Source organism: Labrus bergylta, chromosome 17 (assembly GCF_963930695.1).
Source record: "Labrus bergylta chromosome 17, fLabBer1.1, whole genome shotgun sequence".
Lineage (NCBI taxonomy): Eukaryota > Metazoa > Chordata > Actinopteri > Labriformes > Labridae > Labrus > Labrus bergylta.
The window spans coordinates 15,464,701-15,477,590 of NC_089211.1; the positions used below are offsets into that span (position 1 = coordinate 15,464,701).

Sequence of the window (12,890 nt, forward strand, 5' to 3'; positions counted from 1 at the left end):
CCCTCTGACTCTGCCTTCTCAATGTTAACATTGGGCGTAATGCAAGAAAGCCTAAGCCACATCACCCTTCCAGAGGGGCGTGGTCAGACACAGTTCATTTGCATTTAAAGCTACAGACACAGAAACAGCCTGTTCTGAGCAGGGCTGAAATAGAGGGGTTTGTAGGCATGACCAAATACAGGATCAGAGGACTTTTTAGCAAGAAATTTAACATACATCTGAGAGCTGTGTAAACTGTTTGAAAATAAATATAATATGTGACCTTTAAGGAAAATAATGTGTGTAACAGTCATTAAGTGTTGCAATGTTAGCTAAGCGGCTAAGCTTACTAAGCTTTATGTATTAGGGCCATGTGTTGAAACCATTAATGTCTGTTCTTGTGTTTTCTTGCATATAATTTAAAGAGTAGCATTTTAAACATGAAAAACATGATGATTGTATTACAGGTATGTATATCTTATGTCAGTGGTTTTTGATTGAACTAAACTGATACACAATGGGACAACAGTTCTCCTAGTAAAACATTGAGGCAAAGAGCTGGTCACAAAGTGTGTAACAACCATGTGCTGCTGTATGTGTTTACTTTTGCACAGCAGAGAAGAAACTCATTGAGATATGTATATTTTATAAAATGTGTTATTCTGTGTGTAGATGGAGAACAGTCAAACCAGAGAATTACCTGGAAATAAAGCTGCAATTATGCTGTATTTGAAAAAACTTTAATGACAAAAATTGCAACAATAGAGCAACATTTACCAGTTTCTGATGACAAGATGCAGACATAACACAGTGCAGAGTTCAGTTTATATCACTTTAATGTTTCAAATATTTCACATGAAAAGCTGAGTTTTCCTTCAATACATTTGTTTGACATGAATAATAGTGGAGTGTTAAGCAGCAACAAGGTGGCATCATTGAGGATTCACCTGTTTACAGGACGTAAGTCTGTTAGTGTTAGCTAACTGAAAGGAGTGTATGTTTGTGATTCTGGCCTGGTGGGTGTGATCCCAAGTGACTTCGGTTAACTTTATAAACATCAGTGCAAAAAAACTTTTCTGCCATGTAAGAGATAATGGAGTTACTTCTGAACTGTGTAGGAACTCATATTTTTACTCATATTGTGTGTTGGATAACCTGCTGCTGTAGTTTACTCATATTGTGTGTTGGATAACCTCCTACTGTAACGCCACAATTTCCCAGTTTGGAATCAACAAAGTAATTCTATTCTATTCTATTCTATTCTATTCTAACCTTTGTAAACATCTTTTTTCTTTTTTTTAATTAATTTGAAAAGCAATAATAAGTGCTCATCATAAGACAATCTTTTCATTTATTTAGTAGGTGAAGTCAAAATATAAATAAAGCTAGGGATTCATTTAGAATTCAGTTTTCGCAGCTTCCACAGACCTTTTCGTTTTTCTGAAAAACAAAAAAAATAAATCAGGAGGACTAAAACTTAACTTTGATACATTTTGCAGGAAATATACTACATAACATCTGTCCATTTTATTTTTCCAAATTATGGAATAAAAAAAAAAACATAAGCTTAAACACTGACCTTTTCTGTTTTTTGGTGTAGAGTACCACTGTTACTATGATGGCAATCAGTGCAAGAGCTCCAATGACTGAACCGGCTACAATTCCTGCAATGTTACCTGAAAAATAACAGATGTTTTGCTTTTAACACAAAGCAGATGGTGCAGAGACATTTTGGTTTAATTTTTTTGTTCTTTCTTAGTCCACTGCATATATTCAGACAGGGAGAGACAAATAACAAAGGTCCCCCTTTAGGGTTAGCACACACAAAATTGTGATTCAAGAGGAAAATTGTCACACAATTTCACGCAATTTCATTTTTACTGTTCCAATTATTGACACACATTGGGTAAATCCTACTATTGAATTTATTTCATCTTCTTTTTTTGCTGTATTTGCTTATTTCCTTTCTATTGCTTAACTATTATTTTATCTTTTTGTCTTTTTTCTCTTCGTTCTAGAGCACAACAAAGGGGGAAACAATTTTGGAATTTAGATTCAATTTTCCAATGACAAAAGAAAGCTTTGTCGCCTCTGAACATTAGTATTATTGTTTGCTGCCAGCAAATCAGTCTTATCACTTATTGAACCTCCTGAGGCTAATATTTTTGGAATGAAATTGAGACAGCTATGGTCAGTACTCTTGAAATATGTCAAAGATGTTCATTATCCCCAGAGGATACATTTTAAATGATTTTAATCCCTTAATTAATTGAGCTGTATTTCCCATTCAGCTTTGTTTGTGAATTGGTAAATGCTGTGACTGTACACAGATGAAGAGATGAAGTGTAAACCTCCAAGCTGTTTGATGGTATGATTGATCACTGAAGAATTTTGATTCCCCCCAATGGGGCACAAGATGAGAGCTGTTAAATCTAAATAAACTGTGGAAATGCTCAATGCTTAATCTCGGCATAAAAACAGGAAGTCAGTGGCATTAAAAATCCTAAAAAGGATTTGAATTCATTTCACTTTTCTACTATAAGACAGCTGTTTTGTAAGAGGCTGGTATCTGTAGGGCTGGGGGAAGTGGACTCATTGCTCACCTGTTTCTTAGTTTAAATGCACATCTGTATACAGTAGCACAGACCATCAATGTCTGCACAAATGTGCAGAAAGAGTGGACGGACGTACAAATGCCAAGAGCATGATGTGAAAAGCTTCGCGCCATCCTGACATTACTAACTAACATTTTCACAATATGTCATCAAGTTAGAAATTCATTCTAAGAAAGTATTTTCTCTCGTACTTTCCATTGGACCTAAAGGACAACACTTACACAAGGAAAGTGTTCTTTCTCTTGATTGAATTTCCAATTTCATGAAAATTCAAATGCAAACATGAATTTAAAATTTACATTTAAGTGAAAAAAGAGAGTGCTTTGATTTCTGTGCACTGTAACAGCTGATTTGATTGATCAAAGGATGCATTCAAAGACAAACAAACACACACAACCACACACACCTGCTCAAATACAAACACTCAACATTTGCCACTGCTGATTTGTAAAGATCAGAATCGTTGAACAAAGACATATTTCATTGTTTATTCATACTGGGAATCACGCAGCTTGTCTCTGCTCCAGACCATAAGCCGCTCCCCAGGCACACGCGCTCTGCGGATCCTTTGAGAGTGTAGCCGTCATCGCAGGAAAACTGCACCTTCGCTCCTTGTAAGTATGTGGTCCCCTCCTTCTTACCATTATCTGGTGGCCTCAGCCATCCACAGGAAACAACTGCATGGGATAACAAACATTAACATTGTGAACCCAATGAAAATATTACACATGACTGCTGCAGATACTTTTTTTTATAGACTCACCTTGCTTTAGATCCTGAGCTAGAGAAATGTGACTTTGGAAAGATGCTCTGGTAGCATTTCCCATGCTTGCACTACGGCCAACCAGGATATCGTACCTTAAAACCAGATCATAAAAATAAACAGCCAATGTGAATAATTTGCATTCAAAGAAGATTTTAAATAAAGGGTCAACAATACATTACAACATTTCATTTTTAAATTAAATTGAAGCCCAGTTTCAACACAGGCTCCAACAGAAAGAAAATATTCAAATGTATTCCAAGGGAAAAACAGTACTACTAATGATAAATAAACTAAATTAAATGTATGACTGACTGTTTTAAACTGATATGTTTCATAAATTATTATTATTAAGTTTAAAAGTAGACACAAGTTGTTCTTGTCATACCTGCAGAACTGTGAGCCCTCTCCAGAGCAGATCTCTGATGCCTGATTGGCTAAAGGATCATCTGGATTCTCAGGGACAGAAAACACTGGAAGAAAACTCAGGTCATGTCTAGGACCAGAGCGGTATTGTTCCAAAAGATATTCAGAGTCATAAGTGAACAAAGCAGACTTGTTGAAGACAGCCCCTGTCAAGAAAGAAACACAGCTATCAGCTCAAACCATTGTCTCCAAGAAGTATGTTTATCCCCCCACGGAAGAGTAACATGAAGGGGATATGCCCCAAAACAGATAGAAGTATGTCAATGAAATGATGCCCCCACCCCCTTGACTACATTTTACATTGACTGCAAAAACTCTTTTGGAATTGATGTATGGAATACAGATTTGAAACACAAAAAAAAACATGACACCTTTTATGTAGCAAGCAGATTCTTTCTACATTACGACTTCCAGCTTCTGAACGCACTGCAGTTAGAAGCATGGCTTCTCAACTCAAGTAATAAGACCATTCTGCAAGTTAGTAAAACATTTACAATAGTTGTTTACCTTAATTCAATAATAACTTATTCTTCAAGCTCACTGAAAAAACATGTATTTGTTGTTTTTGATATGAGTGTTTTGTTGAAAGAATTAATTTCTGTTAAACTGTAGTTTCAGTACACAACTGTTGTATACATTGCCAAACTTGATGCCTATTTCACTACATTAACTGAAGGTATTGCTTGTTTGGTAAATAATACAGCTCCTATAATTAGTAAGGTACCTCACAGGAGGTTCACCACAGACACAAACACAACAGTATTCTACTTTATGAACTCTATCTTACAGCTTGCTCCGAAGCTGAACAGCTCCTCAGGATTGCTGTGGTTCCGCACAAGCTGCCCGTTGCTGAGTGCGAGGTCATCCTTAGGGTCGTTGTTCATCCGTCCCAACAATCCTACAGTGGAGTTTCTGAACTCCTCGGGCAGGAGCACGGTGGTGGTCATGGTTCCCTCTCTCAGTCGCACTTCCACCCCAGCTCCAGAGGAAAACATCACAGTCACATTTGTCGAGGTGGGGGAAAAGACAAACACGCCTAAAAAGAGATATTAGAACAAAATAAGTTCTGGTATTTTTATCAAGATGACAGCTAACTTTGAGAATTGTTTTCATTCTTAATCAGCTTCATTAAGTTTTGTTTCGGCCACCCAACACGAGATTTGTTAAAAATAGTCAAATACTTAATTAGAAAAAATCATTAGACACCTGGGAATACATTATTAATTGCAATTACATTCATTGAGATTCATACAACAGAAAATTTTGTTTTTTATATTTTATGGTTTTTAGTTTTAACAGGAACGCTGACTCTGTAATAATAACCCGCCAAATTATCAATGCACCTAACAAAGTGACATCTCTTTCTTGAACTAAATACAAGATTAACCACCGTCCCTTTTGAATAATTTCTGTACGGTTCCTTATTGTTATGAGGGTTAGGAAAAACATGTATGCCTTTAGGGCAGTACAGTCACACTGCTCTCACAAATCACTCAGATATCTGGTTATCCGGTCATAACTGTCATTCAACTGATATAACATATCATATCCTGAAAGTGTTTTTCACTTCTTTACATCTCTTGGGTGAGTCAAGTGACAAAGTCACAAATCTTCATTCTAATGGCATAACTGTTAGATGGGTGAAGTAGAAGGAAAACTATTTTCTACATTTTTATTTAAAGCAGTGAGTAGAATCACGGTCTCACCATGCAGGTCCATCCAGCTCTGCTCAGTAAACGGGAGGGTTTTCTGATTCTGCAACACTTCCAGGCCTTTGTGACCCGCGACCAGCCGCACCTCAATCACATCAGAGTCTGCTTCTCGCATGGCCACAGATGTCAACTTTGTTGCTTTTATAAAGGTTCCTGACAGTGAGAGAAGCAGACCAGTGTCATGGGAAACAGCCAGTTTAGCAGGTTAGCAGTGTGTATGACAAGAATAAAATTGTCGTATGTATTTTTATTGTTGGTCAGGGGCATGTCCAGTCTTTATGACTAAGGTGTCCCAAATTGGCGGGGTTTGTTTGCACAAACTCATTTTATTTTAAACCATTTTCTGCCTCAAATAATCACATCAATGTTTCTATTATTCAAAATATAACATCAAAAAAACATTCATGCTCAATTCTTAAAAAACTCAAAAAGGTTTATCTCCTAAAGTAAAAGCATCAGCAAAAGAAACATTTCTTTATCAAAAAGCCACAAAAATTAGCTGCCTGTTGCAACACAAGCAAATAAGTCCTGCCTTATAGCGGAGATAGCATTGGTGGCAAACAATATTTCAGATTTCCTTGCCACCCCAGACGACCTGTGGACACACCCTTTATGGTAGAACAAACAACAAATTCTTCAAGTACAGTAACTCACCATTCACTGGCTCAGTTCTGCCTTGGATTGTCAGATGTTTCTTCTCTGAGGACACCAAAGTGTACTCCCCTTTGCCGTTGAAGGAGTAGTTGACACCGTTGAATGTTATGAAGTGGGGATCTCCAAACACCACAGCTGGTATTAAAACACAAAAGGTAGGACATGACACAAATTCTAATCATTTAAAAACATAAACCTTGAATTAGTGAATTCCTTACCTGACTTGGGCGCCCTGTAGCGCCTGCAGTCACTGGACGGCCGGTGTTTGAAGTAGTAGTTGCAGTTGTCGGACCAGAGGCAGCAGTAGTAGAAGCTGAGCACATCGTACACCCAGTGGGACTGACCAGGAACTCGAGGTGGCTTCTTGAATGGAGGAGAGCCCCAGTCGTGTGCTCGGTCTGGAGTGCTGCCCCCAATCGAGTCTGATGTGAGGACCTGAGCGCCAGTGCTGTCATAGCAGCACTGCTGTCCTGCTGCGTATGTGAGGCTGTTAATAAATAAATAAAAACACTGACAATTAGCTTGAACACTTCTACAGCCAACAGAAGTTTTTCAATAATAGTAATGCATGTTTTAGCTGGTTAGGAAACAGAAGCACATTTACAATGATGCCTCTTTATGACATACAAAAGCAAACAACACCATCATTAATAAGCTTCATAATTCTTTTACTTTTAAGTCAATTTTTTATGTCTGTAAACAATGCCACAGGGTAGGTGTCAGGCGAGTGCATTGTCTGTACACTGAAGGATAAGCATTTAAAAACACATATTCCTATCACAATCATTGATACGATAGACTGTTAAAAGAGAGCAGGCTGATATTTTTACACAGACATATACAGGTCAAAAGCAAGCAAACAACAAACATATTACTTTGTCCACAGGGGGCACCAAATGTGACCCAAACCAGAAGTTCCTCACAGGAGCTTGAATTCAAAATTTGTATACATTTCAATCACATGTGTTACCTATATCTTTTTATATTTTAATTGCACAGATGTGGGTTTCCAGTTGCCACAATTACAAGAGCATTCACTTTAAGAGGTGATGCAGTTTTATGGAGGCATATCAATCAAATGAATGAGATAATGACATTGAGGATAACGTGTCCTGAAGCAGAAGTTATTTCATTTAAAGTTACTATCAGGTTTCTATGATGAAAATAAAACAATATAGATTAATTTCTTCTCATTACATCACAGACTTGTAAGCTGCAATATCATGCACATATCTTGAGACAACTTGAAAACATATATCAATTAAAAAAATGTGATGACCACAATGATGTCATAGTAAGTGAGTTTTTACAGAGTTTAACCCTATATGTACCAATATTAAAGTGAGAACAAAAGGGGTAAAGGTTGTCAAGCTGACACATTGTTCTTATCGTGGGAGTAAAACAGATGTTACTGCTGTATCTCCGGAGGGTTTGGCTACTAGTTATTGTCAGGGTGAGGTAGTGGCGGGCCCATCTTTACGATGTAGATAAAAGCACAGTAGGGAATAGATATGCCAAAAGATGGACAAATTATATTTGTCTCAATTGGTATTTTCCATTAACAATATAAAAAATTTATATATTGAACCTTTTCAGAAAAACAGTCAGTATCTATCCTATTATATCTCACAGTTATGGGGCTTGATACTCCTCCTAAGACAGTTAAAAATTATATATTACACAAAGTTTTTGGACTAATGCAAACTTTTAAGTGCAAACCTTTTTTTGCTAATTCTACAACAGTAAGAAAAGCACAATGAAGAACAGCAGCTGGTACATGTAAAATAAAAAAGCTGAAAAAAACAACAACATTACCCGTCCTAATATGTTTGACAAATACTATGAACGCTATGAAAAATGCATTTGTTAAAATGTGATTATGACACTTTCACCCAACCCTGAGGTCAAAGAGGACAAGACTCACCTGGCTTGTATGGCTCTCACACAATGAACGCTGCCAGGATGGTAGGTGCACACACTCCCTTTCTCTATATCACAGCCGTAATCAGTCTGCATAGAGAGACACAGTGTGTGAGCAGGCAGCTAAACAGGCGTTTCACAATGGTTGTTTATAATCCAGGTGCTGGTTTTATTGGAATACTACAAGCTGTTGTAAACTAGATAATTATAACTTTTACAGCTGTGTTATCAATACTTACATGAAACCTCCCTGTGTCAGCTCTGGCTTGAGCCAGAGTGCAGGGGCAGTCGATGATGTCATCGAGGAAGTTAGGCAGCTGATTTTCCAGTTTATCCCATGCTAAACATTTGTCTAAAGCCCAAATTGTGGAGTTCTGCCTGAAGTTCTCCTCCAGATGCCAGGCCAGAGCGTGATCCTCGGTCCATGCAGCCTGTACATTCCTATAACAAAAACAATTTAACTGTTATTTTATGTGTTCAGTAATTGTGTACTTTCTACTACAATTTCTAATACAAATTATCTTTTTTTTAAACAAACCTTTAACATAATTATCTTTAAAGGATATCTGATCAGTGTGAATCCTTTATCGATTAGCAAGATTAATCATTTGTATTACAAATCTCTATAATGTTGCTAGTGTTGGTACATACCACATGCCATCCTTGTAGCAGCTGGGGCTGACACGTACAGAACCTAGCTCCCAACTTGAAAAGCCATTTTCTGCTGGTTTGGGCAGAAAGCTAAAGGAGCCGTTGTTGGTGTGATTCCTAACAAGTGAGTACAGATATGCCCACTCACTCTGCCAGGTGTCTGTATAAGCTTTTCCTATAATAAAAAAAACAATCATTTTACACATTATACACAAAGAGGGACAACTAGTCTCCACCACCTTCCATTGTACAAAAGTGAAGCCAAAATTCCCTTTACGATGGGTGAAACAAGGTTTGAGAACATTTTCATTTATGTGTATTTTAATTTGATAATTTGACCCATGTCCCATCTGTTAACATGGAGGAGGAGGGACTTATGACCTATACTGTAGCCAATCAGGAGGGGAAGCTTGAAAGGTTTTGGGTTCACTTGTGGGGAGATGTCATGTCATCTCTGGGTACTCACCTGTCTCTCTGTACCCCCACAGCTCTATGTTCACCCTCTCGGCTCTGACCAACGAGGTATTCCACGTCATCTCCAGAACACCTCCAACATCAGGAGTACCATAGTACTGCCATTTTGTAGAGTTGACCAGAATCGCCTTAAACTTAGCATCTAACTTCCCAGTATGAACTGTAGCAACATAAAAATATCAAATCAATCAATCTTTCACCTCATTTCAAAACCAAATACAGAAAAGCTACGTTAAAAGGACTATAGAATTTATCTTACCTGAGAGCCAGGATCCGTCTCTGCTGAATGTGGTGCCGTTATCAGAGGAGACTTGAAAAGGAACCCATCCAGTCTCGAATAACAATGGGGAGATACAATGGCCTCTACCACTTTCATCCACATAACCCACAGTGTCTGTATTACTGTTGAACCTGCCAATATAAACAGTAGTCAGCAAGTGTTTGTACTTCAACTGTATTTTGTTACTGCTATATTTTCTACTGAAGGTTTTTTTCTCTTTTCTTTAACTGCATGTCATTATTGTCTTAGATGCGCTTCTGAGTGGAGTGTCAGCAGGTCCGAGGAAGATCAAGGAAACCAAAGATGTAAGGCAAGGTAAGGTATTACTAGAACATGTTAAAGAAAATGTCAATAGTGCTAAAAAAAAAAATACAATTCTTACCTGCACACAATGTGGGAAGTCTTATTGAAACTTGCTTCCAGTAGCATAAAATCAGTCCCACCCAGAATGGACCCAGAGTATGGAAGGATATCCACACAGTACTCTTTATAGTCGGTACAGCAGGTTCCCAGAGACGTGCATGTTGAGGAACATGAGCATTCGGGAAATGTTTCCCCACATCCAATTTCACATGACAGTCCTGTTAAAAAAAAACAATGTTGAGGCTACTCCTCTATTCTATATCAAGGAGTATCCAATGTTTACACAGAAATAGTGTTGATTTACTCATGGAGTAAGAAAGCAAACACAACCTAAATTGACATTTTTTTTTTCAGTTTAGAAGTCTGTGTAAACTTACCTGATGTCCTGCAGATAAATAAAACCAGAGCGACAAATAAGACTGTGGTCAATCTTTCCATCTTGACAGGTTTTTCTCTGGACCTGTCTTAAGATTTTCTCCCAGTTATATATTCTCAGCATTTAAACTTTGGCCCTTCAACCACTGCAGAACCTCTGTTTAATCATCAACCAGAAGTCAGTATGATGACGTTTCAGGTTGTTACAGGTCTACACTCAAGCTGTTACCTTTGATCATCTCTCACCTCACCGCCAATCAGTATTTTGACAGTTATTATATGATTAATGGATTTACCTTCTTACTCATATCTTAGATAAGATAAAATAAAAGATGGGGTAATACAGTCGTTGGATTAAACATGCATTACTGTAATGAGAATAAAATAATAAACAGTATATTGTACCCACATACACATATATCTACACATGTATTATCAATGTGTATCGCAGCAGTGACCTAAGACCAAAACAGCATAATGCTAGAGCTAGGTTACAAGTAAGCTTGACAAATGTCTACATTATCCAACAGTAGCATATCCAAATAAAACCCAGACATTTTGTATTATAAGTCTCCTTAATAAAAGAACAATTAAGTAAAACTATTTCTTGTACATTGAAGAAAGAATCATGTTAAAGACATGTGCCCGCAGTTTACACAGCACTTCCCTCAGCCGTTCCTTCAGTCAACAACAACCTCCATTGTTTATGAAACTGTGCCCACAGATTGCAAAATCAAGAGGCACAGACTATCAATGAGCAGGGGTTATAAACCGTAACTACTGATTTACACATTGCTCTTTTTAATTTGGACACAAGAGCTTCATACATTTAATTTATGATTGTGCAACTTTTATTATGTAGATATGTTCATGTTAGCATGCGTGATTACATTCTGGCAGTAAGTCAAAACTGAGTGTGTTTCAAGCTTTACTCCCAGGTTTAAAATGTTTTAACATTTTAAGAAATTTCAACTTTATTTTGGGAACAGCGAGCGAGCAAGTAAGATGTGATATGTTGTGATATGTCTTTACACATATTAAATTAAATTAAATTATTTACTCATATCATCTTTAAAGAATAAAATAATAAAGTCGTTATTTTAGTCTATATCAGAAGAGCAGCAGCATCCTGTTCTCAAATGACAAACATGGAGCATCTTGTCCTAAAGGTTTCACTTATAAGGAAAAGGCTACTTCCTTGTGTAGTAGGTAAAAACAGTTCAAGAGAAGTTTTCACTTCAATTTGCAAGACCTTGTTTCTCTGTAAAATTATGTATGAACAGGACACAAACTGTCTCTGCCCATGAGAAACTTTAACAAGGAAGACCGATAACAGACACAAATAGTTGGTAAAATATCAGCACCCTGAAAAGATACTGCAAGAAACTGTGGCTTTTCTGAAGAAAGAACCACACTGACTTGGAGGAAGTTGTCTGCAGAGGAAAATACTTCAAGAGTTCTACTTTCATCATTTTGCGCAGGCTGGTCTCAAATTCGTTAATTTACGAGATTATGCTCGTAAATTTTACGATTTTAATCTCGTAAATTTACGACTTTAATCTTGTAAATTTACGACTTTAATCTCGAAATTAAAAAAAATATTTTTTTTAATGTGGCCCTAATCCTCCGTCATAGAATCCACTTAAAATATTGAGTTAAATGAATTCATTAATTTAAATTGTTTAATTACGTGCACGGAGATCGCAGTGGTCGCGTGCAGACACTTTCGGCAGTCATTGTATATAAACGTCACTCGGGTCCCATTGGCTCGAATTGAAATATCCGGTGTATATATGCGGCCGCGTTCAGACATCAGCTCACTCGGATTTTCTGCGGATAAAATACTAGGGGTCTGGCCGGATAAGCTCTGGGTAAAGTCTGCACGAGAAATGCGTCTGTTTGCGTTCACACATAGCCTAAAGTCCATCCGGGTAGTCAAATCTCTGGAGTTTTTCAGGAGATTTCCGTATATGTGAAAAGGGTTTATGTGTGATCCCAAGTGACTTCGGTTAACTTTAGAAACATCAGCGCAACAAGACTTTTCTGCCATGTAAGAGATGATGGAGTTACTTCTGAACTGTGTAGGAACCTTTGTAAACATCTCTTTCGTATCATTTTGTGTCTTCACCTATAAACATGCCTTGATTTTTAAGTTTTTCTTTTTTTTTTTATGAATTTGAAAAGCAATAAGTGCTTATCATAAGACAATATTTTAATTTATTTAGTAGGTGAAGTCAAAATGTAAAAAAAGCTAGGGATTCATTTAGAATTCAGCTTTCTCATATTCCACAGACCTTTTAGTTTTTCTGAAAAAAAAAAATCAAGAGGACTAAAACTTAACTTTGATACATTTGCAACTGTCCATTTTATTTTTCCAAATTAAGGAATAAAACAAACATAAGCTTAAACACTGACCTTTTCTGTTTTTTGGCGTAGAGTACCAATGTTGCTATGATGACAATCAGTGCAAGAGCTTGTTGGGGTTGTATCAAGTCAATTTTTGTTTTATTCTTTAATAATTCTATTTAATTATTAATAAAATAAATAACAATATCACTAAACTATGTTTAATCTCTCTTGGGGCACCACCCTGTAATCAGGGAAACATAACCAAAATATCAAATTAGTTATTTAATTACCAATATTATTAATAATTAATAACTATATTTAATAAATTG

General features: G+C 36.9%; 1 protein-coding gene and 1 long non-coding RNA gene across 2 annotated transcripts; both read right to left on the minus strand.

The window, feature by feature from the left end:
• Positions 1–797: 797 nt before the first annotated feature.
• Positions 798–12,402, minus strand: LOC136183173 (uncharacterized). The gene is made up of 2 exons (XR_010669008.1): positions 12,302–12,402; positions 798–1,251 (listed from the first exon to the last, which is right to left on the minus strand). It is a non-coding gene; the product is annotated as an uncharacterized lncRNA (long non-coding RNA).
• LOC110001823 (sushi domain-containing protein 2) lies at positions 1,301–10,373 on the minus strand. The gene is made up of 16 exons (XM_020657345.3): positions 10,215–10,373; positions 9,857–10,055; positions 9,454–9,605; positions 9,187–9,354; positions 8,721–8,895; positions 8,309–8,510; positions 8,074–8,159; positions 6,368–6,636; positions 6,150–6,284; positions 5,490–5,648; positions 4,571–4,819; positions 3,746–3,929; positions 3,358–3,452; positions 3,092–3,271; positions 1,559–1,655; positions 1,301–1,419 (listed from the first exon to the last, which is right to left on the minus strand). The coding sequence occupies exons 1-16, from the start codon at positions 10,273–10,275 to the stop codon at positions 1,377–1,379; spliced, it is 2,454 nt and encodes an 817-aa protein (XP_020513001.2). The 5' UTR covers positions 10,276–10,373; the 3' UTR covers positions 1,301–1,376.
• Positions 12,403–12,890: the final 488 nt, after the last annotated feature.